The 27,500-nt window shown below is 44.0% G+C and overlaps 2 protein-coding genes and 1 long non-coding RNA gene across 3 annotated transcripts in view; 1 reads left to right on the top strand and 2 right to left on the bottom strand.

Moving 5' to 3' along the window:
- LOC129834102 (otogelin-like) overlaps positions 1-27,500 on the top strand; it is a 176,003-nt gene that overhangs the window by 83,818 nt on the left and 64,685 nt on the right. Inside the window, exons 16-22 of the mRNA XM_055898860.1 lie at positions 10,792-10,969; positions 15,852-15,976; positions 16,455-16,667; positions 19,993-20,158; positions 21,842-21,916; positions 22,779-22,822; positions 22,920-23,103. Coding sequence (XP_055754835.1) covers positions 10,792-10,969; positions 15,852-15,976; positions 16,455-16,667; positions 19,993-20,158; positions 21,842-21,916; positions 22,779-22,822; positions 22,920-23,103 — 985 coding nt within the window. The remainder of the gene's footprint in view (positions 1-10,791; positions 10,970-15,851; positions 15,977-16,454; positions 16,668-19,992; positions 20,159-21,841; positions 21,917-22,778; positions 22,823-22,919; positions 23,104-27,500) is intronic.
- LOC129834159 (putative nuclease HARBI1) lies at positions 976-3,157 on the bottom strand. The gene is made up of 5 exons (XM_055898896.1): positions 2,968-3,157; positions 2,853-2,888; positions 2,211-2,754; positions 1,820-1,931; positions 976-1,725 (listed from the first exon to the last, which is right to left on the bottom strand). The coding sequence occupies exons 3-5, from the start codon at positions 2,277-2,279 to the stop codon at positions 1,355-1,357; spliced, it is 552 nt and encodes a 183-aa protein (XP_055754871.1). The 5' UTR covers positions 2,280-2,754; positions 2,853-2,888; positions 2,968-3,157; the 3' UTR covers positions 976-1,354.
- Positions 3,339-4,677, bottom strand: LOC129834160 (uncharacterized). The gene is made up of 4 exons (XR_008756217.1): positions 3,921-4,677; positions 3,657-3,833; positions 3,505-3,566; positions 3,339-3,422 (listed from the first exon to the last, which is right to left on the bottom strand). It is a non-coding gene; the product is annotated as an uncharacterized LOC129834160 (long non-coding RNA).

Here is a 27,500-nt window from a genome sequence, read left to right as displayed (position 1 = left end):
ACATTGTCAAAGTATACATATCGAAAAATACAAATCAAATATATATGTATATATATACAGAATATATATATATTTATATATAAATAAATGGTGGGACCAACAGCAATAATAGTAGTAGTAGTGGACATGGGATTACCATTAACAACAACTACAACAACAATATTAATCAGAACAACAATACATTAAAGCAATGGTAGTAGACCAGTGTCAATATGACTTGAGAAGACATATGACCTGGGGCCTGTTGCACAAAACTAGGATAAGGGATTAAGCCAGGATATCTTGGTGATCCTGGCTCAATTGATCCGTAATCCGGTTGCACTAAAGATGGATAGGGGGCAGGAGGATATGTTATGGTATAAATTACCATGGAGATTTATTCTGTGGAGCTAGCCTGCTCCAGACCAGGCTAAATTCCAGGATCTATTTAATCTCATCCCTAATGTCAGTCAGCAGTCACCACAAATGGAAACCAATAGTTATTTCACTGCTCACTACACATTGTTATCACATATAACTAGACCCACTGTCATTATTTAAACGTTTGTGATCATTAATTTCAATGATTTTGGATAAAAAATAATTTTTAGATGATGTTGCTATCATTAGATAATTTACAGTTTCCCATAGACTATAAGGCTATATATAAAATGATAGAATATTAGGGCCACAGAGGGGAAAAAAACACAAGTAATAATATTGTAACCAGTTGTTTTAAAGGAGGACAGTTGTTAAAATGACAGATGTGGGGCATTTTGTGAAATTGTACTTCAGTATGGTTTCATAAACAAAGACATGCTGATGTGCCAGAATATTAAGTATCACATTGTCATAAGTATCAAAACAATATGTAGCTTTTCTGCAGAAAGAACCAGCCTCATAAATTTATGACTTTATCCTTTTTCTTCAGTGTGGCCCTAGTACTCTGTCATATAAACAAATACACATTCCATATGAATATAAAAACACAATGTGTAACATTATGTTCCTTTATTGAATAAGGACAAAACAAAGCAGGTAAACCATCAGCTCCTTTCGAAACTGAAGTCACAGTGACTCTACAAGATGGAAAGCACAGAATCCAAGCATATTATACAAAATGATACATACACATTCAAAGGTCTGTATATAACACACCCTGCATGTCTGCACACTAAAATAAATGCAGGACAAATCCACACATCAACTGAACAGACAAATGAATGGATGCAGTAGCCTCCCTGCAGCCTTGTATTACACACAGTATACCGCACAAACATCATAAGAGGCCAAATTCGTAAAAAAACGAACCCAAAAAAAACCAAATTCCTCTGCCACCGCAGGACATATTTAACCAAAATTGAAAGCACACATACTAACTAAAATAATTCAACACATATTGGTCCCTCAGCAGCCGACCACTGTCGTCATCAGGGAAGATTGCCGGATTGTCCCAGTCCATGGCTGGTGGCACTCTGGGGGCCCTCTCCTTCCTCAGGCAGGCCACATTGTGGAGGACAGCACAAGCCACAGTAATATCACATGCCCTAACAGGGCTGACCCTTAATTTGTGAAGACAGTGAAAGCGTGCCTTCAGGAGGCCAAAGGTCATTTCAACTCTGGCCCTGGTCCTGGCATGGGCATGGTTGTAGGCCTGCTGTGCTTCCTGGGGGTCTGTGAAAGGTGTCAGGAGAAAAGGCTGGCAGCCATACCCCCTGTCTCCCAGCAACACACCAGAGAATTCACCTGTCAACACAAAATCTCATCATTACTACCTCATAAACACAGTGATATTCTTGACACAGCCATGATGGTTATAAATAGGGGTTGTGTGGCTTACCTTGTGATAGGCACTGATAGATTTCAGAGGCCCGAAAGATTCTGGAGTCATGGACTGAGCCAGGCCATTTTGCCACAACATTGCTGATCACACAGTCAGCATTGCAGACCATCTGAAATCATAAGATGAGGAATATTACACCAATCAATGCACATCACTGGCAATGCAGAGTGTTCGTCAATGGACAATATCAAAAAGTTATGTTCACCTGAACATTAATGCTGTGAAAGGATTTCCTATTCACAAAATCGGCCTCATGGGCACCTGAGGGGGCTTTTATCCTTATGTGTGTGCAGTCCACTGCACCAATGACATTGGGGAAACCTGTCACAAAGTAATGAGTATCCTACTATGTGTTAACAGTTGTCCTGTAATTTGTAGATCCTCTTACCTGCAATCCTATAGAACTCCTCTTTGATGTCACAGAGTCTTCTGTGGCCAGGGAAGGAGATGAAGACATCTGCTAATGCTTTGAAAGCCAGACACACACTCCTTATTGTGCGGCAAATTGTGGCCTTGTTCAGCATCCCCCACTGAGTACAGGAAGGCTCCACTAGCAAAAAAGCGCAAGGCCACACAAACCATTTGCTCCACACTCAGTGCATGGCTCCGTGCAGTGCGGTGCTTAATCCTGGGACCCAGTAGTCTGCATAGATACCTGATGCCATCTGCAGAAAACCTGTATCTTTCATATAGATGGTCATCGGGGAAGGCCAGTGGGTCCAACCGGTCCCTGAAGACCCTTTCTCGCCTGAAGGCTCTCAGCACAAGTGCTTCTTCATCCACCACATCTCGCACGAATGGGCATGCCATTGTCAGAGCAGAAAGGAGCACACAATTTTGGGCCTTCATATAGGCTAGTGGCCACACCTGGTGCTGGGGGGGTGGGCAAAAGAGGGCGATGCCTTATAACGATGACTTGGTTGTACTGATTGCTGGGAAAATAAAAAAAACCTTAGAAAGATGCCACCGTCCTGTGTGCTCACAATAAGAGCTCATATGTCATGGCTCACTTGACTTTACGAGAATATACCTAATTTTTATTTTGAGCTGTGTCATCTTCTTGGAGCTGGGGGAGGAAAGAAAAATAATGATTAATACATTTGTGTTACAGTTAGCATACAGTGTACATTGAAGGCATATCTCACCTCCCTCAAGTTTTTTTATTTCAAGGTCCAGTTTCCTAATTGTCCTCTTTTTTATTTCGGACTCCAGTGCAAGATTTTCCATCTTTTTCTTCTTGTACTGAATGTCTATGTCTGCCAGTTCTATTTGGCGCCGGAGGTGGTTGCCATACAACTTTCTGATAGCTTGTGAGCTCTGTGAACACAATACAATTAGCGCAGCTGGAATTTGCAGGATGTGGTGTCCTTTTATTAATACGCACTATGTTGCCAGGCTGGTTTTCCCACTGTATAGCATCTGGGTCCTGTAAAAGAAATTAGATTTTTTGATTTTGATGAGGACTCCTCACCATTGTAGAGTAATTAGTACTTTCACAGTCTTAACATGATACCTCATGCCTTCTGGAATCCAGAGAGATGGTCTCCTCCTCATCATCGTCTCCATCATGTGCTGTTGCTGCTGCACTGGGGCCTTCACCCTATCACATTTAATCGGATTCATATTGAAGCTAGTAGACAAGACATGCCAGGCCTACAGTATGCCTTTGATGGAGTACTCACTGGATCAGCATCGTCTGGTGCTTGTGCTGGTGGCTCTAACAGGAACACAGTGCTGCCAGACACTGCAAGGCAATAGGTAAACCAAAGTCAGACAGTCCAAATTGATTCAATATGAATGTGGTTGTATCCCATGTAGAGATGGAAGGACATACCTTGAATGAAGCGGGTGGCATCTTGGGAGGAACCTATGCTCGTCTCTTTCCCCCCAGGGATCCCCTCTAAGACGGGCCTGCCTTTATTTAGCTCCAAGGCCATGTCCTCTGCTGGGGTAAGGTCAGCCTTTGGTGACCCACCACCCGTGCCTTGTCTGTGGGTATTCTTTTTCACTGCTAAAACAGTACAGACAATGTGTGAGCAGGCACCTTCTGGGTACAATATATGCTTGTGCTTTGTTAAATATTAGTCAGGGACCATACCATTCTGCAGAATGTTCTTGTATTTGATTTTGACCTGCTGCCATGTCCATTTTGGCCCGTTCATGTTTAATCTACACACACACACACACACACACACACACACATTTAATGGAGTCACACTGCAAAAAATTACTTGGTATTTTTGTCTTGTTTTCAGTAAAAATATCAAAAAATGTATCATAGCTTTATACAGTGTGATGGAGTTACTTTACACAATTTCACTCATATCTGCAGTGCATTTCAATTAAAAATGTAACCGTTTCATAATTACAGTACAACTGCATTTTTGGAGATGTGAATTAAATATTTGAATTGTAATTGTGATGTTTCAGCGGAGCGGTGACTGTGTAATTGTGCACTACTTACGCATTCAGGCGGTCTGCAATACTTTGCCACGCTTTTTCTCTTTGCTTTATCACTGTGGCGGTGTTGCCTTTCTTCTTAATTATATCTTTTACCTCCTCGTATGCCTCCATGAGGATTTGTGCTTCCGACGGGGAAAAGTACGCGGCTCTAGTTGCCATGGTAAATCAGTTAATCTGTGATCTGTGGCGGGGTCTATTTGAGTGAGCCGTGAGCGCGCACCTATCCAGGATTGGTTTCACCTGGCTTAATGAATCCGTGTCTGCTCATCCTGGCTTGGTCTTTGTGCAACCAATTAAGCCTGGACGCACATGTTTTGGCTTCATTGAGCTCAGCTGAGTCATTTATCCCGGATGTCTTAATTCTACTTTTGTGCAACAGGCCCCTGGTATGAAAGACAAAACAAAACATTACTTTGCACTTTTCTCTGGCTGTCCCTCAGGCTGTGGCAGGAGGACACATATTTGGCTGCCAAGACTGCACATTTTCTACTTTTCACCCAATAAATATTTGATTTTTTCTTCATCTTTTATAGTTTCCAATTCTTTGTATTGAATTAAAATTTTGGGAAAGAAATATGCTCTTAGGTCTTAGGAGAGCGAGAGAGAGAGATAGTCTGCCACCATGTACTGTCTGTTTAGAGCCAAATAGCATTGAAGTTTACTCAGATGTTTTTGTGGTGTCTTTCCAATAGGTGATATATTTTTCTTTTTGTTTTGTGATGATTTGGTTGGGCCAGGTTTTCTGAGGGCTGTCCCGAGGCTCTATGGGGTTGGTTTGGGTTGGTGAACTAAGCCTCAGAACCAGCTGGCTGAGGGGACTCTTCTCTGGTTTCATCTCTTGACATTGTAGAGCTGTGTGATGGAATGTTTTGGGGTCACTTGTTTTTAGATGGTTGTAAAATTTGATGGCTCTTTTTTCTATTCGAATGAGGAGGGGGTATTGGCCCAATTCTGCCCTACATGCGTTATTTGGAGTTTTTCTTTGTACTTGCAATACAGTCTTGCAAAACTCTGCATGCAATATTTCAGTTGGATGTTTGTCCCATTTAGTAAATTCATTATTAGAGAGTGGACCCCATACTTCACTGCCATATAGAGCAATTGGTTCTATAACTGATTGAATTCTTTTTAGCCAGATTCTAATTGGAATTTCAATTTTGCCTTTGTTTTGGTTAACTTGTTTATCAATTAGAGTGTGGAGAGTGTAAATGTGGTCTGTTGTACGATAATTTTTTAGAAATCCAATCTGGCTTCTGCTCAGGACGTTGTGTTCGTCAAGGAAATGATGTAGTCTGCTATTTATAATACTGCAGAGAATTTCCCCCAAGTTGCTGTTAACGCAAATTCCTCTGTAATTATTTGGGTCAAATTTGTCTCCATTTTTATAGATTGGTGTGATCAATCCCTGGTTCCAAATATCGGGGAAAATACCTGCAGTGAGGATAATGTTGAAGAGTTTGAGTATAGCCAATTTGAATTTGTGGTCTGTATATTTGATCATTTCATTTAAAATACCATCAGCACCACAGGCCTTTTTGGGTTGGAGATTGCATAGTTTTTCCAATAATTCTTCTTCTGTAATTGGTGCATCCACAGGATTCTGATAGTCTTTGACTGCTAATTCAAGGATTTGTAATGTTTCTCTCTCTCTAACTCTCTGAATGCTGGGAGTGTTTGGTGCATGCTGGGAATTGGATGATCGAGGGAGTGCGTGTGTTTTGTAGAGTTAGATATTCAGAACTTTCTTTCGGTTTTCTCTTTCTTGGTGGCATTCTTTGTTTTCTTCTGTGCGTGATTAAGATTATTATAACAATTTTTGTGTGGTAGAATTAAGTATTTTGTTTTTTTCGTATCGAAATTACCCTGATTTTGTCGAGGATAGCAGCCCGAATGGGGATGCCGTCCCTGTCATTTCGGCACGGCTGTAGGTGTGTTACTGAAGCTACTGTCACGGTGGAGGAGTTTCTGGTCGCCGTAGGAGAGAAGGTAGGATATGAGAATGTTGCTTATGCATCACGGATGAATAAAGCGGTGGTGGTCTTTCTTAAAGAAGAGCGGTCTTGTTGGTCGTATGGTTGAGCAAGGCGTACTTCTTAAAGGAATGTTTATTCAAGTTACGCCGCTTTTTTCTCCGTCAACAAGGCTAACGATTTCAAATGTACCGCCGTTTATTCCCAATGAACTATTGGAGCGCGAGTTATTGCGCTTTGGGAAGTTTGCAAGTTCAATTAAGGTTGTCCCGTTGGGTTGCAAACACCCGGCGTTGAAACAGGTCGTCGTTTCGGCGACAGGTGTTTATGTTTTTGGACTGACCAGAGCAGACTTTAGAGATATCTTTTAAAGTCAAGTATGACAATAGACTGTATATGGCTTATGCTAGTACGGGTAGTCAACGGTGTTTTGAGTGTGGGGATGTTGGCCATAAGCGACATTCTTGCCCGAAAAGGGAGAAGGCAGAGGGAGGGGCGCAGGTGGTCCTCGTAACGGATGGGCCTGAAATGGGGAATTGGACCCTCTCGATAATCTTCCGGCTGTTACTTATTTTTTAAACACCAATTTGATAATTGTTTTAATATTGTAAATTGTAAGGCTTAATGACAAGTTTGTTTTTGTCATGTTTACAGAGGTGGGCCGACAGTGGTTGAGCAGCCACAAGCACCTGTTGCTGAGGAACAAGTTATCCGTGTTGAGGGCACGGGTTTGCAACTTGTATTAGAGGGAAATGTTATGCAGCAGAGAAATATTGTTGTAGAAGGTAAGGATGGGTCTGAAGAGCCAGTTCCTCAGACTGGTGAGGAGATGCCCAGTGCGAGTACTGGGGCACAGGAGGGGTGGGGTTAGACCAGTTGAGTGAGAAGAAGCGGTTTCGCTTGAGGAAATTTGTTACTGCTGTTTCAGCAGCAAAAGGTGGTGGGAAACGTGGTCAGGTTAATAAGAGAAAGTTTAAATAATGATGATGATCATGCTTCATAAGGTGTCTTTTTCCTCTGTGGTTTCTCGGTATCTTCTGCTTTTCCTTTCTCTTTTCTATATGGAGGTACTAAGGGTGGGCTCTCTCAATATTAATGGGGGAAGGGACAGGAATAAGAGGGCTTGGGTATTAGAAGTAATAAAACAGAAAAGGTTTAATGTAGTTTTCCTACAGGAGACACGTAGTGTTGAGGAAATGAGGTTGACTGGGGAATGTGGTGGGAGGGGCAGCATATACTCAGTCATGGTACTAATTTCAGTGCTGGGGTGGCCATCTTCTTTTCCTCAGGTTCAGGGGTGACTGTGGTATCTACAACAGAGATTGTGAATATATTTATATATAAATAAATGGTGGGACCAACAGCAATAATAATAGTAGTAGTGGACATGGGATAGTAGTGGACAACAGACATTGTAAAGGGTTGGGTTTTGTTGGTCAAGGTGGATGTTATGTTTAAAAAAAAAAATGTATTTGAATGTTTAGGCTCCTAATGAGGGTACAGAGCGTCTTGTTGTGTTTGATCAAATAAAGGAAACCTGAAGACAGTGTGACCAAGAGGGGTGTGTGGTTTTAGGGGGGGGGGGGACTGGAACTGTACAGTGGATTTTACTGTTGATAGCACTCCTGAAGAACCTCACCTGCGGTCAGCCACTTGCCTGTCTGGTCTATTAACTGAGTTTGAGCTTTCTGATGTGTGGAGAGTAAGGAAGGCAACAGTTAGGCCGTACACCTGGCTGAAAGTTAATGAAGGTTGTGTCAGTGCAGCAAGGTTAGACAGGTTGTATGTATCTGATCTCTACTGTAGTAGGGTTGGAAGGTTAGACAGGTTATATGTATCTGATCACTACTGTAGTAGGGTTGGAAGGTTAGACAGGTTATATGTATCTGATCACTACTGTAGTAGGGTTGGAAGGTTAGACAGGTTGTATCTGATCTCTACTGTAGTAGGGTTGGAAGGTTAGACAGGTTGTATCTGATCTCTACTGTAGTAGGGTTGGAAGGTTAGACAGGTTGTATGTATCTGATCTCTACTGTAGTAGGGTTGGAAGGTTAGACAGGTTGTATGTATCTGATCTCTACTGTAGTAGGGTTGGAAGGTTAGACAGGTTGTATCTGATCTCTACTGTAGTAGGGTTGGAAGGTTAGACAGGTTGTATCTGATCACTACTGTAGTAGGGTTGGAAGGTTAGACAGGTTGTATGTATCTGATCTCTACTGTAGTAGGGTTGGAAGGTTAGACAGGTTATATGTATCTGATCACTACTGTAGTAGGGTTGGAAGGTTAGGCAGGTTGTATCTGATCTCTACTGTAGTAGGGTTGGAAGGTTAGACAGGTTATATGTATCTGATCACTACTGTAGTAGGGTTGGAAGGTTAGACAGGTTGTATGTATCTGATCTCTACTGTAGTAGGGTTGGAAGGTTAGACAGGTTGTATGTATCTGATCTCTACTGTAGTAGGGTTGGACGGTTAGACAGGTAGTATGTTTCTGATCACTACTGTAGTAGGGTTGGAAGGTTAGGCAGGTTGTATCTGATCTCTACTGTAGTAGGGTTGGAAGGTTAGACAGGTTATATGTATCTGATCACTACTGTAGTAGGGTTGGAAGGTTAGACAGGTTGTATCTGATCTCTACTGTAGTAGGGTTGGAAGGTTAGACAGGTTGTATCTGATCTCTACTGTAGTAGGGTTGGAAGGTTAGACAGGTTGTATCTGATCACTACTGTAGTAGGGTTGGAAGGTTAGACAGGTTGTATGTATCTGATCTGTACTGTAGTAGGGTTGGAAGGTTAGACAGGTTGTATGTATCTGATCTCTACTGTAGTAGGGTTGGAAGGTTAGACAGGTTGTATGTATCTGATCTCTACTGTAGTAGGGTTGGAAGGTTAGACAGGTTGTATGTATCTGATCTCTACTGTAGTAGGGTTGGAAGGTTAGACAGGTAGTATGTTTCTGATCTCTACTGTGTAGGAGGAGTTGGAGTTGTGTTTTTAATTGATGTGTAACTGTGGTTTTGTATGAGTATTTATTGTGTGGTGGGCTCCCAGACCCAATAAAGATGATTTAAAACTCTTTCTCTCTCTTTCTGTTTCTCTCTCTTTCTGTTTCTCTTTCTCTGTTTCTTTCTCTCTTTCTCTGTTTCTCTCTCTTTCTGTTTCTCTCTCTCTTTCTGTTTCTCTCTCTCTTTCTGTTTCTCTCTCTCTTTCTGTTTCTCTCTGTCTCGTGGAGCATCAAGATCACCAGTGTGCTGGATCTTCTTTTCAACCTCATATCAATATCATGCCTCGACATTGTCTGTCCAGATCTATGTTCTTTCAGAACTACGGACAGGGTCTGAGTGAGCTGTATTGAACTGTATTGAATGACAGTTGCTGTCTCTAGACAGGACTCTTATCAGTAAACAGACTGGACTCACTGTAAACACACAGGGCCACTGTGTTGTGTTACAAAATGGATTTCTTCTGTGTTTTTGTTCTCGTGGTTGTTAGTGTTTTCATTCCCATGGTCTCTATGGTAACAGCAGTAAACTGTTTTATGTGTGCTTTGTGTAGAAGTATGTGGAACGGTTCAGGAATCACATGACCTCATTTAGTCTGTTTCCATCCATGTGTACATTTATTAAGTGTTTACAGTCAAAACACGTACCATTATTACAATCAAACTGGATAAATAAAGCGAAAACATACAAGCATAAATCATACTTATATTTCATGTTTTTATATTCTACTCTGTTTTAATCAGAGCCTCTAGACCAGGAGAGACTTCTCTAGACCAGGAGAGACTTCTCTAGACCAGGAGAGACTTCTCTAGACCAGGGGAGACTTCTCTAGACCAGGGGAGACGTCTCTAGACCAGGGGAGACGTCTCTAGACCAGGGGAGACGTCTCTAGACCAGGGGAGACGTCTCTAGACCAGGGGAGACGTCTCTAGACCAGGGGAGACGTCTCTAGACCCGGGGAGACGTCTCTAGACCCGGGGAGACGTCTCTAGACCCGGGGAGACGTCTCTAGACCCGGGGAGACGTCTCTAGACCCGGGGAGACGTCTCTAGACCCGGGGAGACGTCTCTAGACCCGGGGAGACGTCTCTAGACCCGGGGAGACGTCTCTAGACCCGGGGAGACGTCTCTAGACCCGGGGAGACGTCTCTAGACCCGGGGAGACGTCTCTAGACCCGGGGAGACGTCTCTAGACCCGCGGAGACGTCTCTAGACCCGCGGAGACGTCTCTAGACCCGCGGAGACGTCTCTAGACCCGCGGAGACGTCTCTAGACCCGCGGAGACGTCTCTAGACCCGCGGAGACGTCTCTAGACCCGCGGAGACGTCTCTAGACCCGCGGAGACGTCTCTAGACCCGCGGAGACGTCTCTAGACCCGCGGAGACGTCTCTAGACCCGCGGAGACGTCTCTAGACCCGCGGAGACGTCTCTAGACCCGCGGAGACGTCTCTAGACCCGCGGAGACGTCTCTAGACCCGCGGAGACTTTGCACTTTAGCCTGCTCCCCCCCTTAATCACAGCCCTGTTCTTTCCCCAGAGGTGTTCCACATCCAGGAGCTGTCGTCCATGTTCCTGCAGGTGCGTACTGCTCTGGGTCTGCATCTGCAGTACAGCTGGAGGGAGTTCCGTCTCTACCTGCTGGTGGATGACCTGTGGAAGGACGACACGGTGGGGCTCTGTGGAACCTTCAACGGAAACATCCAGGACGACTTCCTGTAAGTGTGTCTGGATTGAAGAAGCATGGATTTGATGGCTTGTAACGTTTTCAGATACTCCAATCCCATACTTCTTCCTTGTCCTCTCTCTCTCCGTCTCTCTCTCTCTCTCTCTCTCGGTCTCTCTCTCTCTCTCTCTCTCTCCGTCTCTCAATTCAATTCAAGGGGCTTTATTGGCATGGGAAACGTGTTAACATTGCCAAAGCAAATGAGGTAGACAATACACAAAAGTGAAACAAACAAAACGAATTAACAGTAAACATTACACATACAGAAGTTTCAAAACAAAGACATTACGAGTGTCATATTAAATATATACAGTGTTGTAACAATGTACAAAGGGTTAAAGTACAAAAGGGAAAATAAATAAGCATAAATATGGGTTGTATTTACAATGGTGTTTGTTTTTCACTGGTTGCCCTTTTCTTGTGGCAACAGGTCACAAATCTTGCTGCTGTGATGTCACACTGGTATTTCACCCAGTAGATATGGGAGTTTATCAAAATCAGGTTTGTTTTCAAATTATTTGTGGATCTGTGTAATCTGAGGGAAATACTGTATGTGTCTCTAATATGGTCATTCATTGGGCAGGAGGTCAGGAAGTGCAGCTCAGTTTCCACCTCATTTTGTGGGCAGTGTGTGTAACAGCATTGCTTCTGCCCCTCCCCTCGCCCCTCTCCTCGTCCCTCTCCTCGCCCCTACCTGGGACCCTCTGCACACATCGACAACAGCCACCCTCAAAGCATCGTTACCCATCGCTCCACAAAAGCCGCGGCCCTTGCAGTGCAAGGGGAACCACTACTTCAAGGTCTCAAAGCGAGTGACGTCACCGATTGAAACGCTGTTAGCGCGCACCACCGCTAACTAGCTAGCCATTTCACATCGGTTACATATACACCACCGCTAACTAGCTAGCCATTTCACATCGGTTACATATACACCACCGCTAACTAGCTAGCCATTTCACATCGGTTACATATACACCACCGCTAACTAGCTAGCCATTTCACATCGGTTACATATACACCACCGCTAACTAGCTAGCCATTTCACATCGGTTACATATACACCACCGCTAACTAGCTAGCCATTTCACATCGGTTACATATACACCACCGCTAACTAGCTAGCCATTTCACATCGGTTACATATACACCACCGCTAACTAGCTAGCCATTTCACATCGGTTACATATACACCACCGCTAACTAGCTAGCCATTTCACATCGGTTACATATACACCACCGCTAACTAGCTAGCCATTTCACATCGGTTACATATACACCACCGCTAACTAGCTAGCCATTTCACATCGGTTACACATACACCACCGCTAACTAGCTAGCATTTCACATCGGTTACACATACACCACCGCTAACTAGCTAGCCATTTCACATCGGTTACACATACACCACCGCTAACTAGCTAGCCATTTCACATCGGTTACACATACACCACCGCTAACTAGCTAGCCATTTCACATCGGTTACATGTGCACATAGCAGTGCCTATGGCGGCCTTTCTCAATAGCAAGGCTATGCTCACCGAGTCTGTACACAGTCAAAGCTTTCCTTAATTTTGCGTCAGTCACAGTGGTCAGGTATTCTGCCACTGTGTACTCTCTGTTTAGGGCCAAATAGCATTCTAGTTTGCTCTGTTTTTTTGTTAATTCTTTCCAATGTGTCAAGTAATTATCTTTTTGTTTTCTCATGATTTGGTTGGGTCTAATTGTGCTGTTGTCCTGGGGCTCTGTGGGGTGTGTTTGTGTTTGTGAACAGAGCCCTAGGACCAGCTTGCTTAGGGGACTCTTCTCCAGGTTCATCTCTCTGTAGGTGATGGCTTTGTTATGGAAGGTTTGGGAATCGCTTCCTTTTAGGTGGTTGTAGAATTTAACGGCTCTTTTCTGGATTTTGATAATTAGTGGGTATCGGCCTAATTCTGCTCTGCATGCATTATTTGGTGTTCTGCGTTGTACACGGAGGATATTTTTGCAGAATTCTACATGCAGAGTCTCAATTTGGTGTTAACCCCATTTTGTGAAATCTTGGTTGGTGAGCGGACCCCAGACCTCACAACCATAAAGGGCAATGGGCTCTATGACTGATTCAAGTATTTTTAGCCAGATCCTAATTGGTATGTTGAAATTTATGTTCCTTTTGATGGCATAGAATGCCCTTCTTGCCTTGTCTCTCAGATCGTTCACAGCTTTGTGGAAGTTACCTGTGGTGCTGATGTTTAGGCCGAGGTATGTATAGTTTTTTGTGTGCTCTAGGGCAACGGTGTCTAGATGGAATTTGTGGTCCTGGTGACTGGACCTTTTTTGGAACACCATTATTTTGGTCTTACTGAGATTTACTGTCGGGGCCCAGGTCTGACAGAATCTGTGCAGAAGATCTAGGTGCTGCTGTAGGCCCTCCTTGGTTGGTGACAGAAGCACCAGATCATCAGCAAACAGTAGACATTTGACTTCGGATTCTAGTAGGGTGAGACCGGGTGCTGCAGACTGTTCTAGTGCCCGCGCCAATTCGTTGATATATATGTTGAAGAGGGTGGGGCTTAAGCTGCATCCCTGTCTCACCCCACGACCCTGTGTGAAGAAATGTGTGTTTTTTGCCAATTTTAACCGCACACTTGTTGTTTGTATACATGGATTTTATAATGTCGTATGTTTTACCCCCAACACCACTTTCCATCAATTTGTATAGCAGACCCTCATGCCAAATTGAGTCGAAGGCTTTTTTGAAATCAACAAAGCATGAGAAGACTTTGCCTTTGTTTTGGTTTGTTTGGTTGTCAATTAGGGTGTGTAGGGTGAATACATGGTCTGTTGTACGGTAATTTGGTAAAAAGCCAATTTGACATTTGCTCAGTACATTGTGTTCATTGAGGAAATGTACGAGTCTGCTGTTAATGATAATGCAGAGTATTTTACCAAGGTTACTGTTGACGCATATTCCACGGTAGTTATTGGGGTCAAATTTGTCTCCACTTTTGTGGATTGGGGTGATCAGTCCTTGGTTCCAAATATTGGGGAAGATGCCAGAGCTAAGGACGATGTTAAAGAGTTTTAGTATAGCCAATTGGAACTTGTTGTCTGTATATTTGATCATTTCATTAAGGATACCATCAACACCACAGGCCTTTTTGGGTTGGAGGGTTTTTATTTTGTCCTGTAACTCATTCAAGGTAATTGGAGAATCCAGTGGGTTCTGGTAGTTTTTAATAGTTGATTCTAGTATTTGTATTTGATCATGTATATGTTTTTGCTCTTTATTCTTTGTTATAGAGCCAAAAAGATTGGAGAAGTGGTTTACCCATACATCTCCATTTTGGATAGATAATTCTTCTTGTTGTTGTTTGTTTAGTGTTTTCCAATTTTCCCAGAATTGGTTAGTCTATGGATTCTTCAATTACATTGAGCTGATTTCTGACATGCTGTTCCTTTTTCCGTAGTGTATTTCTGTATTGTTTTAGTGATTCACCATAGTGAAGGCGTAGACTCAGGTTTTCCGGGTCTCTATGTTTTTGGTTGGACAGGTTTCTCAATTTATTTCTTAGATTTTTGCATTCATTCTCTCTCTCTCTCTGTAAGTGTGTCTGTCTGACCCTTGACCTTCAGCCCTCCGTGTGGCTCTCTGTTGCTCTCTCTGGCTGGCACGGCCCAGCTGTGGCACTCTGGGAAAGGATACTCCCGTTTCAGGAGCTGGCTAGGGCAGGGAGAGGGAGGTGCAGGGAGGGAGATGGCGGGAACAGCTCTCCCTCTCCGCTCAGCTCTACTCTCCTCTCCCCTCTCTCTTCTTTCTCTCTCTCTTATCTACATCTCCTCTCTGTAATGTAAATGGTGGCTGACCAGCCTGACCAGTCTCTGCCTGATGAAATGTTACCTCTAATTTCCTCCTTCACTGTTAACAGGTGAACACTCAAGTGAAATGGATGGATGTGGCCCGCCATGTCTGAGGGTTTAACGGAATGTTTGAAATGTACTGTAACTTCACAGCCATGTCTGAGGGTTTAATGTAATGTTTGAAATGTACTGTAACTTCACAGCCATGTCTGAGGGTTTAATAGAATGTTTGAAATGTACTGTAACTTCACAGCCATGTCTGAGGGTTTAATGGAATGTTTGAAATGTACTGTAACTTCACAGCCATGTCTGAGGGTTTAATGTAATGTTTGAAATGTACTGTAACTTCACAGCCATGTCTGAGGGTTTAATATAATGTAGCTTCACAGCCACGTCTGAGGGTTTAATGTAATGTTTGAAATGTACTGTAACTTCACAGCCATGTCTGAGGGTTTAATAGAATGTAGCTTCACAGCCACGTCTGAGGGTTTAATGTAATGTTTGAAATGTACTGTAACTTCACAGCCATGTCTGAGGGTTTAATAGAATGTTTGAAATGTACTGTAACTTCACAGCCATGTCTGAGGGTTTAATAGAATGTTTGAAATGTACTGTAACTTCACAGCCATGTCTGAGGGTTTAATGTAATGTTTGAAATGTACTGTAACTTCACAGCCATGTCTGAGGGTTTAATAGAATGTTTGAAATGTACTGTAACTGGTAGATGTTTTGGATCACAACAATATAACTGAATCACAGAACTGTTGTTTAGTGAATGAGTACATCCTTCCTCCCCTGCAGTCCAGATCTGAAAATCCTCTGCCACCAGAACCAAACCGGGTAGTGTGCATGCAAGAATGGGTTGTGGGTTCCTTCTGAAACACTGAGGTAGTCCATCTCTGATGTTGTGACAATCCCCCTCCTCCCCTCCCCTGCCCTCCTCCCCTGCCCTCCTCCCCTGCCCTCCTCCCCTGCCCTCCTCCCCTGCCCTCCTCCCCTGCCCTCCTCCCCTGCCCTCCTCCCCTGCCCTCCCCCAGGTCTCCATCTGGTATGATAGAGAGCACCCCTCACCTGTTTGGCAACGCCTGGAGGGTATCCTCTGCCTGTGTCCCCAGCCAGAGTGTTCCCCAGCTTGACCCATGTGACACGCATCAGCAAACAGGTACGTGTCCTTCTGAACCATTAGTTCTCCTACGTCAATGTCAAATAGAAACACGTCATCAGATGCAAACTCAGAGTTGATCAAATGCCTTTCAAGAAATATTTTCCTTATGTGTTTTAGAACCCTCACTGCAACACAACTTAAACAGAGATGCTCTCTCTCTCTCCCTCTCTCGCTCTCGCTCTCGCTCTTTCTCTCTCTCTGTATCCCTCTCTCTGTCTCCCTCTCTCTCTCTCGCTTGTTCTCTCTGACTCGCTCTTTCTCTTTCTCTCTCGCTCTTTCTCGCTCTTTCTCTTTCTTTCTGTCTCTTTCTTTCTCTCGCTCGATCTTTCTCTCTCGCTCTTTCTCTCTCTGTCTCTTTCTTTCTCTCTCTGTCTCTCTTTCTTTTTCTCTCTGTCTCTCTTTCTTTCTCTCTCTTTCACTCCCCCTCTCCCCCTCTCCCCTCCTCCCATCCCCCTCTCCCCCCTCAACCCCATAGCATCCTACGCCTCTGAGATGTGTGACATCCTGAACCAGGAGTTGTTCTCAGCGTGTCATGAGTACCTGAGTCCGGTGCCCTTTCACCAACAGTGTAAAGCAGACACCTGTAAGTGTGGCCAGCCCTGCCTCTGCTCTTCCCTGGCCCACTATGCTAGACAGTGCAGGAAGTACTCCGTCATCACAGAGTTCAGAGCCAGCGTACCTGACTGTGGTGAGTACTGTGATCTGGCCCTGGATTTTACTTTCAATCTGTTGGTTGTTGGTTAGTTGCTTTTAGGGGGACTTTAAGTATTGTATGTTTGGACAGTATTATTCAGACTGTTTTAGGGAGTCATGTGTAATCTGTACTAGTATGTGAACTGGGATTCAGGAAGTTCAATGCTAAAAATGTAAACAAACAAGGTTTGTGGCACCTACTGGTACAGAAATAAATGTTCGACATTGAACGTTTACAGTTGTAGATCTGCTGAAAGTACACCATTTCTTTGACTAAAAAGGTAATTGAATGATAAGAGCATATTGACTGACAGTATATATATCCTTCCCCCTGTAGAGGTGACATTATTGACTGACAGTATATATATCCTTCCCCCTGTAGAGGTGACATTATTGACTGACAGTATATATATCCTTCCCCCTGTAGAGGTGACATTATTGACTGACAGTATATATATCCTTCCCCCTGTAGAGGTGACATTATTGACTGACAGTATATATCCGTCCCCCTGTAGGGGTGACATTATTGACTGACAGTATATATATCCTTCCCCCTGTAGAGGTGACATTATTGACTGACAGTATATATATCCTTCCCCCTGTAGGGGTGACATTATTGACTGACAGTATATATATCCTTCCCCCTGTAGAGGTGACATTATTGACTGACAGTATATATCCTTCCCCCTGTAGAGGTGACATTATTGACTGACAGTATATATATCCTTCCCCCTGTAGAGGTGACATTATTGACTGACAGTATATATATCCTTCCCCCTGTAGAGGTGACATTATTGACTGACAGTATATATATCCTTCCCCCTGTAGAGGTGACATTATTGACTGACAGTATATATCCGTCCCCCTGTAGGGGTGACATTATTGACTGACAGTATATATATCCTTCCCCCTGTAGGGGTGACATTATTGACTGACAGTATATATCCTTCCTCCTGTAGAGGTGACATTATTGACTGACAGTATATATATCCTTCCCCCTGTAGAGGTGACATTATTGACTGACAGTATATATATCCTTCCCCCTGTAGAGGTGACATTATTGACTGACAGTATATATATCCTTCCCCCTGTAGAGGTGACATTATTGACTGACAGTATATATATCCTTCCCCCTGTAGGGGTGACATTATTGACTGACAGTATATATCCTTCCCCCTGTAGAGGTGACATTATTGACTGACAGTATATATATCCTTCCCCCTGTAGAGGTGACATTATTGACTGACAGTATATATATCCTTCCTCCTGTAGAGGTGACATTATTGACTGACAGTATATATATCCTTCCCCCTGTAGAGGTGACATTATTGACTGACAGTATATATATCCTTCCCCCTGTAGAGGTGACATTATTGACTGACAGTATATATATCCTTCCCCCTGTAGAGGTGACATTATTGACTGACAGTATATATATCCTTCCCCCTGTAGGGGTGACATTATTGACTGACAGTATATATATCCTTCCCCCTGTAGAGGTGACATTATTGACTGACAGTATATATCCTTCCCCCTGTAGAGGTGACATTATTGACTGACAGTATATATATCCTTCCCCCTGTAGGGGTGACATTATTGACTGACAGTATATATATCCTTCCCCCTGTAGAGGTGACATTATTGACTGACAGTATATATATCCTTCCCCCTGTAGGGGTGACATTATTGACTGACAGTATATATATCCTTCCCCCTGTAGAGGTGACATTATTGACTGACAGTATATATATCCTTCCCCCTGTAGAGGTGACATTATTGACTGACAGTATATATCCTTCCCCCTGTAGAGGTGACATTATTGACTGACAGTATATATATCCTTCCCCCTGTAGAGGTGACATTATTGACTGACAGTATATATATCCTTCCCCCTGTAGAGGTGACATTATTGACTGACAGTATATATATCCTTCCCCCTGTAGAGGTGACATTATTGACTGACAGTATATATCCTTCCTCCTGTAGAGGTGACATTATTGACTGACAGTATATATATCCTTCCCCCTGTAGGGGTGACATTATTGACTGACAGTATATATATCCTTCCCCCTGTAGAGGTGACATTATTGACTGACAGTATATATATCCTTCCCCCTGTAGAGGTGACATTATTGACTGACAGTATATATATCCTTCCCCCTGTAGAGGTGACATTATTGACTGACAGTATATATCCTTCCCCCTGTAGAGGTGACATTATTGACTGACAGTATATATATCCTTCCTCCTGTAGAGGTGACATTATTGACTGACAGTATATATCCTTCCCCCTGTAGAGGTGACATTATTGACTGACAGTATATATATCCTTCCCCCTGTAGAGGTGACATTATTGACTGACAGTATATATATCCTTCCCCCTGTAGGGGTGACATTATTGACTGACAGTATATATATCCTTCCCCCTGTAGAGGTGACATTATTGACTGACAGTATATATATCCTTCCCCCTGTAGAGGTGACATTATTGACTGACAGTATATATCCTTCCCCCTGTAGAGGTGACATTATTGACTGACAGTATATATATCCTTCCCCCTGTAGAGGTGACATTATTGACTGACAGTATATATCCTTCCCCCTGTAGAGGTGACATTATTGACTGACAGTATATATATCCTTCCCCCTGTAGAGGTGACGTTATTGACTGACAGTATATATATCCTTCCCCCTGTAGAGGTGACATTATTGACTGACAGTATATATATCCTTCCTCCTGTAGAGGTGACATTATTGACTGACAGTATATATATCCTTCCCCCTGTAGAGGTGACATTATTGACTGACAGTATATATATCCTTCCCCCTGTAGAGGTGACATTATTGACTGACAGTATATATCCTTCCCCCTGTAGAGGTGACATTATTGACTGACAGTATATATATCCTTCCCCCTGTAGAGGTGACATTATTGACTGACAGTATATATATCCTTCCCCCTGTAGAGGTGACATTATTGACTGACAGTATATATCCTTCCCCCTGTAGGGGTGACATTATTGACTGACAGTATATATATCCTTCCCCCTGTAGAGGTGACATTATTGACTGACAGTATATATATCCTTCCCCCTGTAGAGGTGACGTTATTGACTGACAGTATATATATCCTTCCCCCTGTAGAGGTGACATTATTGACTGACAGTATATATATCCTTCCCCCTGTAGAGGTGACATTATTGACTGACAGTATATATCCTTCCCCCTGTAGAGGTGACGTTATTGACTGACAGTATATATATCCTTCCCCCTGTAGAGGTGACATTATTGACTGACAGTATATATCCTTCCCCTTGTAGAGGTGACATGCCCAGATACCATGGAGTACGGAACCTGTGTGTCGTCGTGCCAACGTCGTTGCTCCGCCCTGTCCATGCAGCAGCGCTGTGGAGAGGAGTGTGAGGAGGGCTGTGTGTGTCCACACGGCACCTTCTACAGCACACACACACACACCTGTGTGCCCAGGTAAGACTGGCACTGGGAGGGGCGCGGCCGAGTGGCACACGTTCCCATTTACAATTCAGAGTCTATATTTAGTTTGGAACAAAGGGTAGTGACACTTATTCAGAGTCTATATTTAGTTTGGAACAAAGGGAAGTGACACTTATTCAGAGTCTATATTTAGTTTGGAACAAAGGGAACTGACACTTATTCATAGTCTATATTTAGTTTGGAACAAAGGGAAGGGACACTTATTCAGAGTCTATATTTAGTTTGGAACAAAGGGAAGGGACACTTATTCAGAGTCTATATTTAGTTTGGAACAAAGGGAAGGGACACTTATTCAGAGTCTATATTTAGTTTGGAACAAAGGGAAGTGACACTTATTCATAGTCTATATTTAGTTTGGAACAAAGGGAAGGGACACTTATTCAGAGTCTATATTTAGTTTGGAACAAAGGGAAGTGACACTTATTCAGAGTCTATATTTAGTTTGGAACAAAGGGAAGTGACACTTATTCAGAGTCTATATTTAGTTTGGAATAAAGGGAAGGGACACTTATTCAGAGTCTATATTTAGTTTGGAACAAAGGGAAGTGACACTTATTCAGAGTCTATATTTAGTTTGGAACAAAGGGAAGTGACACTTATTCAGAGTCTATATTTAGTTTGGAACAAAGGGAAGGGACACTTATTCAGAGTCTATATTTAGTTTGGAACAAAGGGAAGTGACACTTATTCAGAGTCTATATTTAGTTTGGAACAAAGGGAAGTGACACTCAGTCCATTATCATCATTGGGTTCTAAAGGAAAGTCCAATGTTGTCACTTCCTCTACACATGAATCAGCGTTGTCCTTCTGGTCACATGACCCCCCAGGCTGCTTTAAGAGTTCTAAAAATAACATGTTTTCTTGGAAATGCAAATGGGGAACTTGAGCTTGTAGCAGAACACACCAAAAACGAATCCTCCACAAAGTGATATTTAGTATTTCAGCTCAAGGTCCAAGTCCTGTCTTCCATCTCTCCCGTAGACATCCCAGAGACCCTGCACACCTTGACAGCTGTGCTCTCTTTTCATTTCAAAAACACTCTTCCCTCAGGAAGACATGAGGCTTCATTCACCTTTTAATGTGGCCAGGTTTTTTAACATCCTACAGTTAGCGCTGTGCTGTTACTTACCTGGCGATAGAGTTCCATCAAGGAATTTGCGGTGAAACCCCCCTCATTCATTCCCACTCGAGCTGTGGACAACACAGATATCTGATAGTCAGTGAGAAAGGATGTGTAACACAGAGGCTGATGTGTTTCCATGGCCTATATGTTACAGAGGCTCTTAGCCTCTGCCTGACAGGGTTTAACTGCACCACTCAATTGATTCTGCAGACATTTTAGGTGAAGGGAGAGATTTGGGATATAAAGGATTCAACTCAGATTATCGAGGTGATGTCATTTTGATAAGATCTTCAATGTATCTCCAATCAACAACAAAACCCCCCCCAGTATTTATTTCCCTCAGAGTGAGTTCAGGTTAGATGTGGAGTCTAAATAAAAGGCTCAGCTTGACAGCACCAAACAGTTCTATCTTACAACTTCTGGTGTGTTTCTGTGTCCTCACATGTTTGTGTGTTTTCTCTGTGTGTGTGTGTATCCATGTGTGTGTGCATGTTTCTGTATGTATGTTGCGTGTGTGTGTGTGATCCCAACAGGAGCTCCTGTCCCTGTAGTTTCCTGGGGGCGGACTACGCTCCAGGCGATGTGATCATGACATCAGCAGGTGTACAGTAAGACACTCTTCTTCATCTCTCTTTAACAAACTAATAAACAAGATGTTCAACAAAGAAACTCTCTTTGATATTATCTTTGATACTCTTTCTGATACTCTCTTTGATATTATCTTTGATACTCTGATACTCTCTTTGATATTATCTCTGATACTCTCTCTGATACTCTCTCTGATACTCTCTGATACTCTCTGATACTCTCTGATACTCTCTGATGCTCTCTCTGATGCTCTCTCTGAAGCTCTCTCTGAAGCTCTCTCTGATGCTCTCTCTGATGCTCTCTCTGATGCTCTCTCTGATGCTCTCTCTGATGCTCTCTCTGATGCTCTCTCTGATGCTCTCTCTGATGCTCTCTCTGATGCTCTCTCTGATGCTCTCTCTGATGCTCTCTCTGATGCTCTCTCTGATGCTCTCTCTGATGCTCTCTCTGATGCTCTCTCTGATGCTCTCTCTGATATTATCTTTGATACTCTCTCTGATACTCTTTGATACCCTCTTTGATATTATCTTTGCTACTCTCTGAAACTCTAAAAATATAGGGCCCGTAGGGATATATAGGGCCCGTAGGGATATAAAGGGCCCGTCGGGATATATAGGGCCCGTCGGGATATATAGGGACCATAGGGCTCTGGTCAAAAGTAGTGCAGTATATAGGAAATAGGGCGCCATTTGGGATGTGACCAGTATTCACATTATTTTGTTGAGTTAACGATGTTATTGTTTGTGTTGATTTAACGATGTTATTGTTTGTGTTGATTTAACGATGTTGTTTGTGTTGATTTAACAATGTTATTGTTTGTGTTGAGTTAATGATGTTAAGTTATTTCCATTTTACAACTCTCACACCTCTCTCTCGTTTTAGGGTTTGCCAAGATGGCAAGCTAGTTTCCCAAAGTCCTGCCAGTGGTAAGTTACCTTTAAGAGAATGATATTGAACCATGCTGTAGTCTCTGAAGTGCTCTCAATGACACATACCTTCTACCTGTACCATCTCCTGTTCCAGACCAACAGTGTCCACTGGGTCAGATGTACCTGGACTGTACTGAGGGGCTGGAGGGGCTGAAGGCTATAGATGGGAGCAGCCTGGGTAGAGGACTGGGCTGTGAACACACCTGTGAATCCCACCTGCTCAACCTCACCTGTTCAGCTCATGAACCGTGCATCCCTGGCTGTGTCTGTCCCCCTGGGTGAGTACTACTACTGTAAACACCTCTTACTTACTGTACCCACTAAGATTCGCTGTGTATCAACGTTCCCTCTAGCAGTCAGACCCCATTCCCTGTGTATCAACGTTCCCTCTAGCAGTCAGACCCCATTCACTGTGTATCAACGTTCCCTCTAGCAGTCAGACCCCATTCACTGTGTATCAACGTTCCCTCTAGCAGTCAGACCCCATTCACTGTGTATCAACGTTCCCTCTAGCAGTCAGACCCCATTCACTGTGTATCAACGTTCCCTCTAGCAGTCAGACCCCATTCACTGTGTATCAACGTTCCCTCTAGCAGTCAGACCCCATTCACTGTGTATCAACGTTCCCTCTAGCAGTCAGACCCCATTCACTGTGTATCAACGTTCCCTCTAGCAGTCAGACCCCATTCACTGTGTATCAACGTTCCCTCTAGCAGTCAGACCCCATTCACTGTGTATCAACGTTCCCTCTAGCAGTCAGACCCCATTCACTGTGTATCAACGTTCCCTCTAGCAGTCAGACCCCATTCACTGTGTATCAACGTTCCCTCTACCAGTAAGACCCCATTCACTGTGTATCAACGTTCCCTCTAGCAGTCAGACCCCATTCACTGTGTATCAACGTTCCCTCTAGCAGTCAGACCCCATTCACTGTGTATCAACGTTCCCTCTAACAGTCAGACCCCATTCACTGTGTATCAACGTTCCCTCTAGCAGTCACACCCCATTCACTGTATATCAACGTTCCCTCTACCAGTCAGACCCCATTCGCTGTGTATCAACGTTCCCTCTAGCAGTCAGACCCCATTCACTGTGTATCAACGTTCCCTCTAGCAGTCAGACCCCATTCACTGTGTATCAACGTTCCCTCTAGCAGTCAGACCCCATTCGCTGTGTATCAACGTTCCCTCTAGCAGTCAGACCCCATTCACTGTGTATCAACGTTCCCTCTAGCAGTCAGACCCCATTCACTGTGTATCAACGTTCCCTCTAGCAGTCAGACCCCATTCGCTGTGTATCAATGTTCCCTCTAGCAGTCAGACCCCATTCACTGTGTATCAACGTTCCCTCTAGCAGTCAGACCCCATTCACTGTGTATCAACGTTCCCTCTAGCAGTCAGACCCCATTCACTGTGTATCAACGTTCCCTCTAGCAGTCAGACCCCATTCACTGTATATCAACGTTCCCTCTAGCAGTCAGACCCCATTCACTGTGTATCAACGTTCCCTCTAGCAGTCAGACCCCATTCGCTGTGTATCAACGTTCCCTCTAGCAGTCAGACCCCATTCACTGTGTATCAACGTTCCCTCTAGCAGTCAGACCCCATTCGCTGTGTATCAACGTTCCCTCCAGCAGTCAGACCCCATTCACTCCCGACACCTCCACTTTGGCCCTAACCCTTCAGTGTGTGTTGATGTAAAGGGTCTGGGTAAGTACAAGCAGTGTAAGGGAAGAGGGGATACCTAGTCAGTTGTACAACTGAATGCATTCAACTGAGATGTGTCTTCTGCATTTAACCCCTGAACCCCTGATCCTCTGAATATGAGAGGAGCGGGGAGCTGCCTTAATCGACATCCACGTCTTCGGCGCCCGGGGATCAGTGGGTTAACTGGCTTGCTCAGGGGCAGAACAGATTTTTACCTTAGTGATGGAGCTTCCACCTTATAGCGTTAACTTTAGAGATTCACACAACTTGGATGGAAAAGAACTGCAGAAACTGGAGTGTCAGTGTGTGAGCCTGGTGAAACCAATGACCACAGGTTCAGGTGTCAGTGATCTGTCTCTGAGTCTAAGGTCAGCAGCTCCATTATCTAGCTAATCCTTTATGGAAATGTCTCTGAGTAATGGTAGAGTAGGGCAGCATGTCTGAGTAATGGTGGAGTAGGGCAGCATGTCTGTGTAATGGTGGAGTAGGGCAGCATGTCTGTGTAATGGTAGAGTAGGGCAGCATGTCTGAGTAATGGTAGAGTAGGGCAGCATGTCTGAGTAATGGTAGAGTAGGGCAGCATGTCTGAGTAATGGTAGAGTAGGGCAGCATGTCTGAGTAATGGTAGAGTAGGGCAGCATGTCTGAGTAATGGTGGAGAAGGGCAGCATGTCTGAGTAATGGTGGAGAAGGGCAGCATGTCTGAGTAATGGTGGAGAAGGGCAGCATGTCTGAGTAATGGTGGAGAAGGGCAGCATGTCTGAGTAATGGTGGAGAAGGGCAGCATGTCTGAGTAATGGTAGAGTAGGGCAGCATGTCTGAGTAATGGTAGAGTAGGGCAGCATGTCTGAGTAATGGTGGAGAAGGGCAGCATGTCTGAGTAATGGTGGAGAAGGGCAGCATGTCTGAGTAATGGTGGAGAAGGGCAGCATGTCTGAGTAATGGTAGAGTAGGGCAGCATGTCTCTGAGTAATGGTAGAGTAGGGCAGCATGTCTCTGAGTAATGGTGGAGTAGGGCAGCATGTCTCTGAGTAATGGTGGTGTAGGGAATCATGTCTCTGAGTAATGGTGGTGTAGGGAATCATGTCTCTGAGTAATGGTGGTGTAGGGAATCATGTATCTGAGTAATGGTGGTGTAGGGCAGCATGTCTCTGAGTAATGGTGGTGTAGGGCAGCATGTCTCTGAGTAATGGTAGAGTAGGGCAGCATGTCTCTGAGTAATGGTGGTGTAGGGCAGCATGTCTCTGAGTAATGGTGGTGTAGGGCAGCATGTCTCTGAGTAATGGTGGTGTAGGGCAGCATGTCTCTGAGTAATGGTGGTGTAGGGCAGCATGTCTCTGAGTAATGGTGGTGTAGGGCAGCATGTCTCTGAGTAATGGTGGTGTAGGGCAGCATGTCTCTGAGTAATGGTGGTGTAGGGCAGCATGTCTCTGAGTAATGGTGGTGTAGGGCAGCATGTCTCTGAGTAATGGTGGTGTAGGGCAGCATGTCTCTGAGTAATGGTGGAGTAGGGCAGCATGTCTCTGAGTAATGGTGGTGTAGGGCAGCATGTCTCTGAGTAATGGTGGTGTAGGGCAGCATGTCTCTGAGTAATGGTGGTGTAGGGCAGCATGTCTCTGAGTAATGGTGGTGTAGGGCAGCATGTCTCTGAGTAATGGTGGAGTAGGGCAGCATGTCTCTGAGTAATGGTGGAGTAGGGCAGCATGTCTCTGAGTAATGGTGGAGTAGGGCAGCATGTCTCTGAGTAATGGTGGAGTAGGGCAGCATGTCTCTGAGTAATGGTGGAGTAGGGCAGCATGTCTCTGAGTAATGGTGGAGTAGGGCAGCATGTCTCTGAGTAATGGTGGAGTAGGGCAGCATGTCTCTGAGTAATGGTGGAGTAGGGCAGCATGTCTCTGAGTAATGGTGGAGTAGGGCAGCATGTCTCTGAGTAATGGTGGAGTAGGGCAGCATGTCTCTGAGTAATGGTGGAGTAGGGCAGCATGTCTCTGAGTAATGGTGGAGTAGGGCAGCATGTCTCTGAGTAATGGTGGAGTAGGGCAGCATGTCTCTGTGTAATGGTGGAGTAGGGCAGCATGTCTCTGAGTAATGGTGGTGTAGGGCAGCATGTCTGAGTAATGGTGGTGTAGGGCAGCATGTCTGAGTAATGGTGGTGTAGGGCAGCATGTCTGAGTAATGGTGGAGTAGGGCAGCATGTCTGAGTAATGGTGGTGTAGGGCAGCATGTCTGAGTAATGGTGGTGTAGGGCAGCATGTCTGAGTAATGGTGGTGTAGGGCAGCATGTCTCTGAGTAATGGTGGAGTAGGGCAGCATGTCTGAGTAATGGTAGATGAATGAGTACTAGTACACTACACTACATATCTACAATACAGCACATTATTACACCACTACATATCTAGAGATAAAACTACAGTGAGTCCTTACACAGGGCCTTTTTACAGCTAATATTACGCGTTGATTTGTCGCACATACGTCCAACCATCCCTCAATGTTTTTCTATTCAGCATGTGAACAGACAGACCCCTGGGAAAATCCTGAAGTCGGCGATCCTTTTTCCCGAAGTGTTCTCATATGTTAGATGGGAAAAGGAGATAGCTTGTTTTCTAGGTCATGAGTTAGACAGCTATCCTGAACTTCAAACCACCAGATTGTGGATTCAGTCTGCTACAGGATGTAGCCTGTAGCGTACACGGGGAACCGACGTGGAAGTACAGATTACTTTTCAGAAGTAGCTGTTTGACTGAATGAGGGATTCTAAATGTTTGACAGAATGAGGGATTCTAAAGGTTTGACAGAATGAGGGATTCTAAAGGTTTGACAGAATGAGGGATTCTAAAGGTTTGACAGAATGAGGGATTCTAAAGGTTTGACAGAATGAGGGATTCTAAAGGTTTGACAGAATGAGGGATTCTAAAGGTTTGACAGAATGAGGGATTCTAAAGGTTTGACAGAATGAGGGATTCTAAAGGT

The sequence above is a fragment of the Salvelinus fontinalis genome, chromosome 35 (genome assembly GCF_029448725.1).
Source record: "Salvelinus fontinalis isolate EN_2023a chromosome 35, ASM2944872v1, whole genome shotgun sequence".
In the NCBI taxonomy this organism is placed as follows: domain Eukaryota; kingdom Metazoa; phylum Chordata; class Actinopteri; order Salmoniformes; family Salmonidae; genus Salvelinus; species Salvelinus fontinalis.
This window is presented reverse-complemented; position numbering and strand designations above follow the sequence as displayed.

What these genes read in the sequence shown, in the direction of transcription:
- LOC129834159 (XM_055898896.1), bottom strand. Translation starts at nt 2,279, where the DNA reads ATGTCTTCATCTCCTTCCCTGGCCACAGAAGACTCTGTGACATCAAAG. An exon ending in GGAGTTCTATAGGATTGCAG is followed by an intron (nt 1,932 to 2,210) that starts GTAAGAGGATCT and finishes TTATGATTTCAG; the next exon opens with ATGGTCTGCAATGCTGACTG. An exon ending in CTATCAGTGCCTATCACAAG is followed by an intron (nt 1,726 to 1,819) that starts GTAAGCCACACA and finishes TTGTGTTGACAG; the next exon opens with GTGAATTCTCTGGTGTGTTG.